The 16,335-nt window shown below is 41.5% G+C and overlaps 1 protein-coding gene across 7 annotated transcripts in view; it reads right to left on the bottom strand.

Moving 5' to 3' along the window:
* Positions 1 to 16,335, bottom strand: part of ANO5 (anoctamin 5) — a 115,419-nt gene that overhangs the window by 22,605 nt on the left and 76,479 nt on the right. For 6 of the 7 annotated variants that reach the window (XM_075927744.2, XM_075927746.2, XM_075927748.2 and 3 more), the window contains 6 exons: positions 14,192 to 14,307; positions 12,846 to 12,980; positions 10,993 to 11,098; positions 10,837 to 10,897; positions 7,930 to 8,081; positions 386 to 460 (listed from right to left, as the gene is read on the bottom strand). In XM_075927744.2, the coding sequence (XP_075783859.2) occupies positions 386 to 460; positions 7,930 to 8,081; positions 10,837 to 10,897; positions 10,993 to 11,098; positions 12,846 to 12,980; positions 14,192 to 14,307 (645 nt within the window). Of the gene's footprint in view, positions 1 to 385; positions 461 to 876; positions 914 to 973; positions 1,081 to 7,929; positions 8,082 to 10,836; positions 10,898 to 10,992; positions 11,099 to 12,845; positions 12,981 to 14,191; positions 14,308 to 16,335 lie in introns of all 7 variants that reach the window. The other variant, XM_089778592.1, reaches the window with a different exon arrangement.

Genomic DNA, 16,335 nt, shown 5'->3' with positions numbered 1-16,335 from the left:
AGTCCATCTCCCTGAAAAGCATCCATCTATCTATTTAACATTGCATTTGATTTTAGCAAAAAAATCCCTTATTATTTTTACACATAATAATCCATGCAGTTGTCCGCATTCAAACAGATTATTTTCAAAGATATATGGGTTATACTAAAGTGTAAGCATGGGTGGCATTTTGCCCTAATCTAGCAAAACACACCAAATCATTATTGATAGAAGCTCAAGATCCTTACCTTATCCATTAAATTATAATGTACTCTGAATGACAGCAGGAAACATGCAGGATAATATTAATAGGGAGATCTAAACAACTCTGTAATAAATGTTAATGGGATAGTGACTATCAGTGATTGTAATACATGTTAAAGGGATGATTAAAAAAGATGCTCACCCAGAACAACACTGTAGTTCCTGAGATGCAGAACCGTACAGTCTGTCTAGTTAGAGGCAAATAAGGCTCCACCTCCTGCAACAGTCAAGCAAGCACAGCACAGTTCACAATCCACATACATATTTCTACTCCAAGCAGCACACAATGCCTAGAACAGCTGTGTGAAAGCAAACATCCTAGGAAAGCCATTTTTAATCCCCTTCGTGCTGACGAACGTACACTCCATAGTCTGTATATGGTAAGAAAAGTCAGAAGTGAAGTATCAATTATAAAGCCAATAACTAGGAAGAATACTTTATACAAAATCAGTCACCATGCCTGAAGGACGATTGTGTTTGGTATCTCCAATTATCAGTATTTGATTTTGAGCACGAGAATTACTACTATAGTGCTAGCTCAGTTGTAATGCAGCTCTGGCTATAAAATTTCATGTCTGTTTTCAGTATTTTTCATGTCAAGGATTCTTACAATAAATGTTTACTTGGATGTACAAAGTTGTTCCACACAGCCACAAAGCATTTTACTCCACTCCTTCAAGGCTTTATTTCCAATGAAGAAATGGATACATTTATTAGTGGGCAATCTAACTGCTCTATCATGCAGCTATCTCTTACCCAAAAGATTATTCCCATATAGCACAAGAACAGTTTCCCATTTTCATGTAAAGTCCTCTTTTTAGCAATCATTTCTAATTCCTAAAATATCAGATCAGATAGATTAACAAAGACTAATTCTAAGGGCAGAGAAATTTATATAGCATGTATAATCTGATAATGATGGGTATTTAGGCCTGGTCTTTACTAAAAAATTAACATTGCCAGAACTCGGACCCACAGCAGACAATTAGCTTGATAACCACATTTTAACATTTTTACTCTGGGCTGCCCTCTCACAAGCACCTATGGCACCCTCTGGGATGCCCCCCTCCTTTCAAGATTTATAATGGGGTATATAGTACAAATCATGGTAAGGCCATGGGCTGTGAATTTTTGTTTACTGCCTGTGGCCTGTCCATGACTTTTATTAAAAATACCTGTAACTAAAATGTAGTCTTACGTTTAATCACTGAGACAAAGTAGATTCTTGTTTTGATATAAGGTGATATTGGACTTAAACATTTTTTCAGACTACTTTATTTCTGTTACATAAAATCACAAATGTTAGCCCTAATACTGCTCTCTGTTACACTGGTGTAACAGAGTAATTTTATTGATTCCGTGAACTTATCCTAGTATAACTGGAAAAAGCATTTTCTTTTGTGTCAATTATATAGTATCTGTTATTTTAACTGAAGTGTTCATAATTGAGACAAACAACATTATTTAGCCCAGCTGAAGACCAAATCGCCCACAAAGATACAATTTGTATTTGAAGTATACAGTGCTGTACTTTTATGGGTGAGAGATCTGACTGGCTCAAATGTACTTACAATATACTTTTATCAATGAATGAATAATTCTGAGCACTCTTGCAGCTTGACTGGCATAAGTTATATTCAGTGATTATATACAATAGGCGGCTTCCTCCTTAACAGAATTATAAATACAACTAAAGTTAATGTGAAATATACACAGATATTCAAGGATTTATATAAGACCCTAATGTGCATTTCAAGCAAGTATTTCTGACAAAGGAGACATAATTTTGTTTCAGGAATGACAATATTAGGCTATCTGAAACAGTTTCCTACTTAAACTAATTTGAGATACCGATGCTATGTAGTGATCGAGCTTTAAAATTTCTGGGCCAAATTTTCCTTTATTTGCACATACACTAACATCAGTGGAAGAAGAATTTGACTTGCTGTGAACTAGTTCAGTATTTTCACCATCAAATATTAATGATAACTGCAGAAATAGCAAACAATGTGAAGATTACATTCTCACAATGGGTACATTCTGCGTTAGTATATCCATATCCAAAGGTCAAAGGTCTTGAATTACTGCAAGTAGTGATGAGAAATTGGTTTTACAACTGAAGCAAAGCTAGCTCTGCAAATTCAGTGAACTATATATACATTGCCTTTTCAGTTTGCAGAATTAATCTGTTTGAAACCTATGTCCCTTCACATGTTCAGTATCACACATTACATAATGAAAGAAAATGAAGCTGCAGTGTTCCCAACTAGTATTGTTTTCTAAGGCTGATCACTGACAGTGATTGCTACAAAAGCCTGCAGCACAAAAGCCTTTGAAAACCTGCAAAGATAACAAATGCTCTGTCATAAAGAAAAGGATCACAAGGTAATTGAGCTTTTAATGGCAACTGTGATATGAGCCCAAAGAAAAAATAACAGCTGTGGATTGACTTCTTGTTCTATCTTGTAAATGTTGTACTGGATTTTCACATGTCAGATAAGAAAACACATTGATGGCCAACTCCTGATCTCCTGTACGAAGACAGAATAAATAATTTTTCACAGGGAAAATTGCTTTTGGGGTCAATGGAATCCTTTTTCTTAGCCCAGTGGTACCAACAAGTATGCCTCAGATATGCTGCAACTGTAAACCTGCCCAAATTTAACCATATAAGCATTTGTGATTGCTTCACCCTCCATGACCCAACACTTGGATTTTAGACTGGTGGAAGTACATAATCAGTGCCCATGAGTCATGCCCTTACTTCCCTGTTCAAAACCCACTGCTCTCTGTAATGGATAGGGAAGCAGCAGCACAAAGAGTTATGTGATTTTTCCAATGGCCTTTCCCCCTTACATAGTAGAACCACAGTGGTTCCAATGCTTTATGGCTACTGTGAAGCTGTGCAAGAAGGAAAAGCATTTAGCCTCAGCTGTTCCTCTCTAATTGTTTTTAATTACTGGATCAAACTAGTTACTTGCCTGAAATGTGTTCTCTTGATCAATCTAAAACCAAGACCTCCAGAGAGCTACAGAAATGGCCTGTGATCAAGCAGTCATGTTGCTTGATGTTCAGATATTTATTTCACTATTGGAATGCACATTGCATCGAGGCATAAAAGTAATAATGGTGCCATTGCATAAGTAGAAAAACTCTGTGAGAAAAAGATCAATGTATATTTCTCCTAAAAATAAGGAGGCATGAAGGGAAGGGCTGTGTTATTCACATAATGGTATGCTATTTTAACAGGAATGGCTAAATTGAAGTTTTTCCTCCAAAAACGTGCTACTTTCATGTGTCTACTTGCATGACTAGTTAAAAGAAATTATGTAAAACATAGTTCCTGGGACAAGAATGATGGAAGCTATTTCAGAATACATGAAGGATCTATGATCTATCCCAAAGGCCTGCAAATTTACTCCTGCTTTAAAAATTTGAGAATGAAACACTAATAAGCACATCCCAAATTAGTCTGCATCCCAAATTAAACTTCAGACTAAGATCATGGGTCTCTACAATGTTTACCTTCCCAGTACTTAACTCCTCTCACAAACAAGATGCAGAAAACATGGCTAGTTGATAGCTAAACTTGTGTTATTTGTCTTGCACAGGGCTGGTGGGGGTTTTTCTGCAAAGAAGACAACAAACGTGTTCTTGAATATAGAAAAATTAAAGTTGTGCTTTAATTGGAAACAGACAGGAGGGATGCTTCAGTTTCTGCTATATCATCACTTTTGTACTCAGCATTCCCTTAAGAAAACAAAAACATTGCTGCACATAAATCCCAAAACGAGTATGACTTTTGCTATCTCTGTGCCGCAGACTTTTCCTCATCTATGCTTAGGGCTTTACCATTGCTTTGCAGTTTTCCTTATCACAAAGATGGCAAACATCTGTTGACTGGTCATTTCTCTTTAGCTATATAGCATGTGTGTGTACATACATATGAGATATTACATTTATGAGAAGAGTAAAAATTTCAATACTCACTATGTAGTTACAAGAAAATAATAAACACCACAAGTTTCAGAGCTAGATTCAGCACTACCTTAAACCTGGTGGCTACGTCTAGATTGAGCATTCTTGCGCAAGAAGATATGCAAATCTGTATACCCAATGAGCTGCCATTTTTGCGCAAAGGGCTTTTGCGTGAGAAGGAACAGTCTACACTTCTCCTTCTTGTGCAAAACCCCCCTCTTGCGCAAGAGCCATTCTGCCGCTTATTTTCAGGGCAGGGATCCCCTGTTTTCCCCTGTATCTACACTGCTCCTTCTCATGCAAAATCCCTTTGCACAAAATGGTGGCTCATTAGGTATGCAAATGAGGCACAGCAATATTCATCATTGCACCTCATTTGCATATCTTCTTGCACAAGAATGTGCAATCTAGACATAGCCAGTGTATTTCTATTGTGTTCAGTGAGGTTTCATGGGCTTCAGGCCAAGGCTCCCTGTAAGCTGTGCACCTGCACAGCTGCCCAGCCCTTTTGAGCCCTTCACAAAGGTTCAGAGCTCCCTGTGCAGGGCAGGGGGCTCAGCTGATTGCCTGGGGAAGGGGCACTTGCCCTCTCATTGAGGAGGAGCAGAAGCAGCAGCAGCTGTTGCTGCTGCCTGCTATAAATGGAGAAGCTGACTCCAGCCTTTACTATGGGCATGCCCCAGTACCCCACTCTTATGGAGGGTCTGTACTCACTGAGTGAGTGAGTGAGTTAGTTCTCCAATTAGGAATGCAAGAAATACTTGGAGGAGCATGTTACTGAGGGTATGTCTACACTACCCCGCTAGTTCGAACTAGCGGGGTAATGTATGCATACCGCACTTGCTAATGAAGCCCGGGATTTGAATTTCCCGGGCTTCATTAGCATAAGCGGGGAGCCGCCATTTTTAAATCCCCGCTGCTTCGAACCCCGTGTAGCGCGGCTACACGGGGCTCGAACTAGGTAGTTCGGACTAGGGTCCTATTCCGAACTACCGGTACTCCTCGTGAAACGAGGTGTACCGGTAGTTCGGAATAGGCACCCTAGTCCGAACTACCTAGTTCGAGCCCCGTGTAGCCGCGCTACACGGGGTTCGAAGCAGCGGGGATTTAAAAATGGCGGCTCCCCGCTTATGCTAATGAAGCCCGGGAAATTCAAATCCCGGGCTTCATTAGCAAGTGCGGTATGCATACATTACCCCGCTAGTTCGAACTAGCGGGGTAGTGTAGACATACCCACAGATTGTGGTGGAGCCGGATGAACTGCCAGCTGAAGCAGTGCTTCATTGCCTGCCACCATTGAACTTCTGTGCTTCATTGCCTGCCACCAGCCATGTGGAAAAAGCTGGATAAGTTACAGGTGCTCCAGATTGGGTCATTTTCTCTGCTTTGCTCCCAAATCCTCCCCTGACTTGTGAAGTGCTAACAGGAGAGTAGCCTTCCTTTCCCTCTCCCTACCCCGCCCACCTTCCTGCTTCCCAACTAGCCCCTTGTTGGGGAATTGGTTGAATGAAAATATTTGGTAAGAATTTTGGCGGGGGAGAGAAAGAACTCCATGTTGTGAAGAGATATTTTGAGATGAAATGCAGGACTTCAGATAAAAGAGTAGTATGATTGTGAAGCTATGTATTTCCTTGGGAACAGTAGAAGCTGGAGCCTCCGGTAAATCTGTTCTGTAGATATCTTAGGCAGTTAAGGGAATGGGGAGAGGAGGGACTTCATTTTTTTGTACCATAATAATTCCTTTGGAAAGTACCTGAGGGGAAGCAGGCTGGATGGAGTGGGTGTGTGCCAGGACATTTGCATTATTACATTTCAAAAAAAGTTTACATAGATTCTTTTAATTGAATTTTTTGAGTGTTGTACATATCTAAAATTCTGATCTAAATGATTTTTTAAAAATCCTGTGTTACAATTTACCATGTATTAATTACTATTGCATTAAGGCCAGATCTTTGCTATGTGGTAGAGTTCTGGCTCTGAGTCAGAAGTAGCAAGTACTACATGTTAATAATGGCTGTTTTGTAGGATGAAACCTTATTTGCAAGATCTATGAAACATGCATCTGTGTCTGTTGGAAAGGATGATGTCACATGTACTCCAAGGACTCGGGGTAACTGTGTTAGTTTGTAACAAAAAACTTAAAAACCAACAAAGGGCCTGTAGCACCTTAGAATAACAAACATAAAAATAGTATCATGAGCTTTTGTGGGAACAACTCACTTCTTCAGCCAAGAGTAGTGTTAATTTTATTTTTATTTGATTTCATATTAAATAATCATAAGCACTGTTCCTTGTCAATTAGCCCTTGTTTTAATATATTCTTCCACACTGTGATGGGGCATATGCCTGCACTGCCCCTTTAAGGGTAAGACCCAGCCCTAGGAGAGAGCTGAGAGCAACACCTGCCACTGAGGCAGGTATTGCCAATTAGGGCCCAGCTGGGGGCTGTATAAATAAGGGCTCTGGGAGGGAAAGGAGAGAGAGAGATAGATAGATTCTTGCTCTAGCTGGGGAGCAGCAGGGATCTGGTTGCCAAGGAAGCCAGGGGTTTCCTGAGACAGAGCAGTGCTGGGGAGCCCTGGCCTCACTCCCTGCAGGGCCTGAGTGAACTGGGCTGCAGGGAGACAGCCAGGCTAGAAAGAGGCAGCAGGTCCACATGCCCTGGCCATTTCAGACTGCAGTTTGCTCCTGTGGCAGGAGCTAGATGAAGACTGTCAGTGGGTCACTGAGGCAAGGTGGGTGTAGGGGAATTAGGGCTTCCCTGGGAGGGAAAGACCCCAGAGTGCAGAGACTGATAAACACCCCCTCAGAAGGGGGCTGAGAGAAGCTGTAGTGGGGATTGCTGGAGGGCAGTGTACTGAAGAGCGCACCACAGTCTGTGAGGTGGGGCTGGAGCTGGAGTGTAAAGTGAGGACATGGAGGAATACCTGCCAGAGGGAGATGCCCTGCTTCCAAGCTAATTCCCAGTGCTCCTGGGCACTGTGGCAGTGAGTGTCTGCCCTGTGACACACACCCATGGACTAGTTAAAATATATATTTATATCTAGGGTTTTTGTTTGTACTGGTGTGTGCAAATCCACACACCACCTCAATACTGGAGTTGAAAGAAATTTCTGTGCCCAAAAGAAAATTCAACCCACCCAAGGATGGAAAATCTTACAGGGAACAGTGGTGTGGGCTGACTGAATTTAGTCTTATAATATTCTATATTCCAAACCCTCTATTCTCAGACAGAGGGCTGCTTGAAAAAACAACAACACTATAACCATTTTGATGAAAAACAAGGAAAATGATTTCACTAAGTATTTGCAACATTTTTGATGCTCTCTATATATCTTGGTCCTTCTATAATCCTCACCACCCTAATATCTGAGTAATTATCTATTTTTCAACCAGCGCTCAGATCCCACTGTAAATATGAAAAAACGTCACTGATTTGAATGTATTTACTTCAGATCACTTCTGGTAAAAGTGTCAGCAGAATGTGTCTCGTTGCTTTGTGGAGCATGAATTAGTACCCAAAATTCTGCTTTGCTCTCATACGAGTGTTTCACTGCCACCACAGTGTCACTGATCTTTACTCAGCAATTAGATAAAGACAAACTATCACATTATAAAAGTGTTAGCCTGGAGTTTTAACATACATTTGATTATTCATTTGTGTGTTCACTCAACAGACATCTTCACACACTATTTTTTAAAAATTACCTGAGTCACTGGATTCTTTTTCTTATGTGTACATTTGGCTTCATATTCTGGCCTCAGCTGGAGCTGCTGTTGTTCCTCTTCAAAATCAACTAAATCCCATTCATATTTGAGTCTAGCTTGTCGCCGCTTCCAAAACTCCAAGAAAAGTGTAACTGTAAGTGACAAATGTCATAAAATGAGACTAAAGCAAGTTAGAAAAGATGAATCTACTGCTGGGTGCTAGATACCATCCAAATTAAACAACCCCTCTCTCCTGTCTCTCAGTCCCTGTTCTATTACTTCTTTCAATGTGATTTGTCTCATGTTCATTCAGTACATAAACCACCCAAAATAAACTTCACTGGTAAGAGCTATAATAAGGGTTAAATATATTTTATTAATATACTGTAATGTAAATATGGACAAAGAGTAGGATGAAAAAGTAGCAACCCCCAATTACTGCACTAGATAAGATACAAATTTTATTACAGTAATTAGTTAAAACACAAACAGCTACACAGAATTAACAAAAGGACTGGGATATTTCAGATCAACCTGTTGCATACAAGAACCTATTATGGAAACATCTTGGCTGTGTCTAGACTGCATCCCTTTTCCGTAAAAGGGATGCAAATTAGACATATTGCAAATGAAGCGGGGATTTAAATCCCCCCCACTTCATTAGCATAAAAATGGCTGCCGCTTTTTTCCGGCTCGGAGCTTTGCCGAAAAAAAAAAAAGCCAGTCTAGATGCGGATCTTTCGGAAAATAAAGCCTTTTCCGAAAGATCCCTTATCCATTATTTTAAGAGGGATAAGGGATCTTTCAGAAAAGGCTTTATTTTCCAAAAGATCCGCATCTAGACTGGCGCTGTTTTCCGGCAACGCTCCGAGCCGGGAAAAAAGTGGCAGCCATTTTTATGCTAATAAAGCGGGGGAGATTTAAATCCCCGCTTCATTTACAATTGCGATATGTCTAATTTGCATCCCTTTTACGGAAAAGGGATGCAGTCTAGATACAGCTCTTTATTATAGATAAGCCAAGCTATTTTTCAGTAGAATGCTTCCCAAAGTTTTCTATAAAGCATCAGCTGCTCTTAGGAGGGTTATTTTGATAAGATGGTGTTTTGAAGATACTAAGCGTTAGATGCATCTCAAAGTCAAGAAAGAGCTTGGCTTAAGAACTTTCTTTCTGAAATAGCAGGGTGTACAGGCTTATGCGTATATTTATAAAAGCAGATGAGACACATTAAAAAATAGTCAAAAAAGGCCTTTACAAACTGATTTAAAATGCTGTTAACCTCTGGTAATCTGACATGTCTATGTCTGAATTGATAAGAATGTGTGGGTTGAACACACACACAGAAAAAAATTTATGTTGTGGTGCGATATAACCCTCTGCATTCCCAGAATGATCTACCTATTCAAAGGACCGTGCTTAAAAGTAAGAAAGATCTTGAGGAACATAAGCTTATAAAATCTAGTTCTGAAGTTTCCTGAAAGATTCCAGTGCAAGAGAATGTCTAGATGTGCGGATGATAAATATACATATTTTCCTTTGTGGAAAAATAGAAACTCTGGAATATGGTTAGTTTTAGAAGGCTAAGATATTTGAAACATTCTTTTATTATTCACCCAAATAGGAAAGAAGGTATTTCATTATTTGAGGCAGAGGTGGGGAAACTAAGGCCCGGAGGCTGCTTGCCTGGATCCAGCCCGAGGCATAGGAATTCCCCCCTCCCCTCCCCAGCACTGGGGAGCCTGTGCTGTTGCTCCAGTCCCCCGCTGCCCCACCATGGGGCCGGAATACACAAAATCTACTAACTTGTTTCTCTTCCCCCCCCAACCCCGTTCTCTAGGTTATGAGGGAAATGTGGGGAGTGTCTTTCTGCTTCTCAGTCAGGGCCACGTCAGGGAGGGTTGGGGGAGGGGGGAGGTTCTCTCTCACTTGTGCACAGTCCCTGACTAATTTTTTTTATGGGTCAGAGGCTCCTAACCCAAAAAAGGTTCCCCACCCCCGACTTAGGGTATGTCCAAACTACATCCCTTTTTCCATAAAGGGATGTAAATTAAACGTATTGAAAGTGCAAATGAAGCCAGGATTTGAATTTCCCGCACTTCATTTGCATAATGGAAGCTGCCACTTTTTTTTCGAAATGGGGCTTTTCGAGAAAAAAAAAGGCAGTTTAGATGGGGCATTTTCGAGAGAAATGCCCCATTTCAAAAGATCCTGTACTCGCAAGCATGAAAGTCAATAGAATTTTGTCCCTAACGTACATGTTAAATGGAATGAATAGAACAGTGACAAATAGATTCTTACAGGAAGTCTTATCAGAGAGAAGGGAACTCAGTTAAATACATCTGCCTTGACAGTATCAAAATATATGCACGTTGCCTGAGTTTCCCTGGTGCAAAAGTGGAACTATGTGATGGTCCTGGTCTTAAGGTTATTTATAATAATGCATCTTTGTGACAGCCATGAATCAGAAGTGGAAGACTTTTGCTTCACGAAGTTAGAAAGAGAAACTTTATTACAAGGATCAGGACAGAAAAGAGAATACAGTCTGAGTTGCTTAAAACTCTGTATGACCGGTTGTCATGTACGTAATCAGAGTTGTGTTCACTACAAATTAGGTTATTAAATGAAAATAAAAATGGTTTATTAGGAGTGACATGCAGATAAACAATTCTGCAAAAACACAATCTTTTAATTGTATTGCACCACATGTGTAGGTTGCACAAGTTAGCAGATTTTTTTTTTTTTTTTTTTTTTGGTAGGGAGCAATTCCTTTACAACTTTTAAAATATTTTCATTCTTTAGTCAGGTCAGTACTTCTAAATTTAAAACAAAACAGCTTTCTCAATGTTTCTGAAATGTTTAGTCAAGATCTCCCCATTGCTTTATTTAAACTTTATCAAATGTACTCACCCCATATGCCCATGAAAATTGCAAAAAAAAGTGTTGCCACGTTATCAAACAAATGGGAGTACTGAAACAGAAACACACAGGGACAGGACAATTCAGTGATAGAACAGTTTTAAATAAAGCAGACCATGACAAATAATTACAGAGTTGGATACAGACCTTTGAGGATTCACATGTGGTATTCAGCTTCCAGTACTCACACTTCTTGTCACACAGAGGGCACATGATAATCTTTCCTCCAATCTCAGGGTCACATATTTCTTCGCTGAGAAGAAGATTGTTTTACATTTTCTTCAGAGTGTCTACATGACATTTCTTTCGAAAGTAGGTCAAAGCTTTACTTGTTCAAATGTGTTTTTAGCTTTGCTGACAACATGTCAAGGTTACATCCACTGATACAACTATAACAGGGGTCAGAGAAACCCAATTGCTCCTGGAAATGGAGTTAGTGATTCACTCAGTGCCATGCTTTGCTCTGAGTCAGTACTGAATCAGAAATTCAGCAGAAGCATGGTGCTGGATGTACAGTCTTTCAGATCAGATGCAAACAAAGGTTTTTTTCTAATCTGGTCTCTAAGGAACAGAGGGTACAGCTAGACTACAAATTTTTGTCGGAAAAAGGTATGCAAAATGTACTCCGCATTTTGCAAACCTTTTTCCGTTTCTTTTGTTGGAAGAGGCTCTTCCGACATTTGGCCCATCTACACTGGGCCAAATGTCGGGAAAAAAACCCTCTAACCCTCTTTCAGAAGCTCCCTTCTTCCTCATAGAACAAGGAATACAGGGGCTTCCGAAAGAGCATGTTTGCTCTTCCGCAAAAAAAAAAAAAAAGGGCAGAAGAGCAAATGTGTAAAGAGTTTTTTAGGATACCCCTGATATCCCAAAACCCCCCCTTTCCCGTCCCGCAGTCTAACCATACCCTCATAATCTATTTTGTAACATCAGAAACGTGAATCCAAGTACCTTGCAAAAATTGCAACTTTGTTATTTACATTCTGCTTTTAAACATTTCCCTGCAATTTTAACCTGATTCAGATCTTTTTTTTAACTTTCTGTTCTATATTGTGCAATGTTGGTATATGATGTTAAGCAGCTTCCACTTTATAAGACATAAGCAATTGTACTACAGTGGTAAGTTAAGTGACTCGTGTATAATTTCTAATGACCATTTAAGTCTGAATGTGCATAGGGATCTTTTAGGAAGACTCTAGGATATCAGGAATATAACAAGTCTCATACTGGCATAATTCAGCAAAACATGACACAGAGATGCAAATTCCTGAATGTATTTTTAGCTACATGTCAGAGACCAAAGCAAACTTGGAATGTCGACTACATGTGAAGCCTGGCTCTTTTTTGGTGTGTGTGTGGGGGGGGCTGTCTGTATTGCTCCTGGACAATTTTAGTAATTATTCACTATTGTTGGCCCTGTGAAGCAGCAAATGGCTTTCACTACAAAATTAATCAAAATGGCAAAATTGAACAAGTGATACATAATCAACCTTAATGGAAGAGAAGTTTCTACTGGGGGAAGCAATAGTATCCTTAGGAACTACCATTGCCCTGATACAAGCACAAAGAGAAAACCCTTTGCCAAATTAAAACAAAAATTTAAACTTCCAACTATAGGTTAGATTTTTACTGTAAAGTGGACATTGATGCTCCATTTGTGCAGTCCCACAGTTAGTCCAACTGTGGTTGTCTGCGTAACAGCAAAATTTTCCTCTCTGCTTAAAACATTTTTTGCTCATTGGTTTTCTGTAAGGAGCAGAACTACATTCTTTAGTTGCTTTGTATTTGCAGAATAATTCTTATTTGTGGCTTTTTGCACTAAGGTTAAATACAAATTATGACCTCTTTTCTATGCAACGACCTCTGAACATATAGGCTATTATGCAAATATGATACTCTAAACACACAGCATACAACTAGACATTTTAAAACTATAATTCTGCTTTTTTACAACAAGGTAAAGATATCTCTTTCAGTGTAATATTGGCAGTGACACTCACCTGCTCATGTTTTCAGCCATTGTAAACCAACCATACAGAAAACAGATTAAGCCAACCACTGCTGCAAGGAATAGCATTTCTGTATAGAAACCCAGCCAGGCAAAATAGATTCCAATCTTCTCTCCATAGTATTTCCTGCACACAAAGAACACAATTGGTAAGGAAATACAAGAAGAATACAAATCACAAAAAAACAAACTGGCAAGACTCAGGCAAAAATAAAGACAATGGGCCAACTTTTGACCTCACCGAATAGTAAATCCAATGATTTATTCTGTATAAATGATAGCCCATAAAAGATAATTAAAAATGTTGAGCATATACAACAGATGTATGAAGCACTCTTTTCTTTCCCCCACCCAGAATAACTTAAGAAACACTTCCTTCCCCGCAAAATTATGAAAATGCAAATTTACCTGTGTTATGTACCAAAAGGGCAGAATAAAATTGATAAATTCACAGTGGCTACAATTGATAAATTCACAGTGGCTCCAAATATATAATTTTTAAAAGGCCTGGATATTTATCATAAAGGCAAGAAGATGTGTTACTAAACAAAGGGACTAAGGAAACATTGATTAGATCTCAGATCTTATGTTGGTTTTTAGGCTTAGAGTTGTTTAGGTTCAGATTCAGTGTACCACATCTCACTGCTCTTGAAACATTTCTACATTAAGCAGTGAAAGGAGATCAACAGATTTTACAAAATACCTGATGCTCCTTATACAGTTTTTTTTTTTTTTTTTTTTTTTCATCCAAAGCAGGTCTGGAAAATTGGCCCTTTGTATGTTTGGCTGATTGAATGACTTTAGATTAAAGACAGGGATTTTCCTATCTCTAATAAAACATATAAGCTATGTCTACGCTGGCGCGATCTTGCGCCTGAAATATGCAAATGAGGCTAAGCGTGGAATATTGCTGAGCCTCATTTGCATATCTAATGAGCTGCCATTTTTCCGGAAGAGGCTCTTGCACAAGAAGGAGCGTCTATACTGCCCCTTCTTGCGCAAGAAAAACCCTCTTGCACAATGCTGTTACGCTGATTATTTTCAGGAAAAACGGCAGTGCGCAAGAGCCTCTTGTGCAAAATGGCGACTCATTAGATATGCAAATGAGGCTTGGCGATATTCCACGCTTAGCCTCATTTGCATATTTCTGGCACAAGATCGCGCCAGTGTAGACATAGCCATACTGTGTACAGTCAGAGTGTATGCCTGTTTTGTTATCTGTTTTTCCTCAAACATTAGAAAAAAAAAATCCCCAGGAGGAACAAATCACAAATGAATGCAGTGAAAACCAATGAAATGTGGCCAAGTGCAACACACACTTCACAGTCTATATCTTACCTAATGAGATCCAAAGGCTGCTCCTTGTAAAACCGTAAAAATCTAGCCCACTCCATGTACAATGTGTATCTCTCATTGTCACAGTTAGGATCATTTGCCTTCTTCCAGTATTGGCACTGTGTAGATACACACAAATCAGAGGAGAGACAAAGGAGTTCATCAGTAGACTTAACATGTTACAGTAAAATAGGCAAATCTTACCACCACCACATCCTGGGTTGAGTTTTAGAGCTGCTAACATTACTTGGTGCTCAATATGATAACTCATCCCTTTCAACACACAATATTTTAAAATATACATATCCATAAAGCACTTGTCATTATTAAAGGTTTGCAACCATTAGAAGTTAAGGAAAGTGGTACTGATAAAGCTAATTAGTGTAACCTCTTAATGTAGGGATGCTGCACTCTTGGAAAATGGATCTTGCACTTCTGATTTGTTCTAGGAAGTTACTGGAGTAAGTTGTTCTGGTGCAAGCCATGTTTTACACTGGTTTAGCCTGTCTACATTAGGAACTTGCAGCAGTGAAGCCACATCTGTGCAAAATTCCCTGATGTGGATGAGCCCCAAACAGTTCCCGCTTCATGAAACAAACTCAAGTCCAAATCCCTTGTAGGTCAGAATCAGGTTCTTGTGACTACTGTAGTCAAGGTCCTTCCACTGGGAGATTCAAAGATATAAACATAACACAATGTAAAGCTAATTTCTGTTTTTTTCAGAGACTGTTATGCTAGGCATAACAGTTTCTGCAGCTATAATTCAAACATCCACTGAAGTAAGATTACCTTACTAATTCATTTCAATGGTAGATCATACTTTCACAGATGTTCCTACTGTATGACAGAATACAAAGAATAAGTTTTCTGATAATTTCAGCTTCTTATGAAACAAATACGATGGAAGTAAAGGCAGTCCCCGAGTTACGCGGATCCGACTTATGTCGGATCCGCACTTACGAACGGGGCTTTCTCGCCCCGGAGTTCGCAGGCAGCGGGACCGCCCAGAGCGCAGCGGTCCCGCCACCTCGACCTCCGGGGCGAGAAAAGCTGCTCCGGATGCCCCTGGTCTGCTGGGGACCGTCTCCAGCAGACCAGGGACACCCGGAGCAAAGCCGGGGAGGCGGAGGGGTCCCGCGCCTCTGAGGCTTTGCCGTGGCAAAGCCGGGGAGGCGCGGCACCCCGCCGCCACTGCCGGTTTGCTCCCGGTGCCTCTGGTCTGCTGGGGACCGTCTCCAGCAGACCAGGGACACCTGGAGCAAAGCCGGGGAGGTGAGAAAAGCTGCTCCACGTCTCCCTGGTCTGCTGGGGGGGGAAGCCCCCCCCCCAGCAGACCAGAGAGACGCGGAGCAAAGCCTTGGAGCACGCCCGCTGCGGGCGTGCTCCAAGGCTTTGCTCCCCGTCTCCCTGAAGACCAGGAAGACGCAGAACAAAGACCAGGGAGACGCAGAGCAAAGCCGCGGAGCGCGCCTGGGCTGTCCCGCTGCCGGCGTGCTCCAAGGCTTTGCTCCCCGTCTCCCTGCAGACCAGGGAGACGCAGAGCAAAGCCGCGGAGCGCGCCTGGGCTGTCCCGCTGCCAGCGTGCTCCAAGGCTTTGCTCCCCGTCTCCCTGGTCAGCAGACCAGGGAGACGGAGCAAAGCCGTGGAGGATGCGGGCGGTCCTGCCACCCGCGTCTCCCTGTTCTGCTGGGGGGGGGGGGGTGCAGCTAGTGCCTCCCTTCCCCCCCCCCCCCAGCAGACCAGGCTTTTCTTGCCTACCCCTGGGGTAGAGCAGCTGGGGCGCTGCCGGCTTGGTCCCGCAGCGCCGCTCCTCGGCGCTACTGTACCAACCGGGCAGCACCCCAGCTGCTCTGCCCCAGGTGTCCTGATTCAGCCGCTGCTGGTCAGTTTCAGCAGTGGCTGAATCAGGACGCCTGAGGCAGAGCAGCTGGGGTGCTGCTGGGTTGCTCCAGTAGTGCCGAGGAGCCGCGCTACTGGAGCAACCCATCAGCACCCGAGCTGCTCTGCCCCAGGCGTCCCCAAGTCAGCTGCTGCTGAAACTGACCAGGGGCTGACTACAGGAAGCCCGAGGCAGAGTTGCTCTGCCCCGGGCTTCCTGGAATCAGCCGCTGATCAGTTTCAGCAGCGGCTGACGCCAGTTCCGACTT

The sequence above is a fragment of the Pelodiscus sinensis genome, chromosome 5 (assembly GCF_052426305.1).
Source record: "Pelodiscus sinensis isolate ZL-2025 chromosome 5, ASM5242630v1, whole genome shotgun sequence".
Lineage (NCBI taxonomy): Eukaryota > Metazoa > Chordata > Testudines > Trionychidae > Pelodiscus > Pelodiscus sinensis.
Note: the sequence above shows the minus strand (reverse complement) of the source record. Positions and strands in the feature narration are given on the sequence as shown.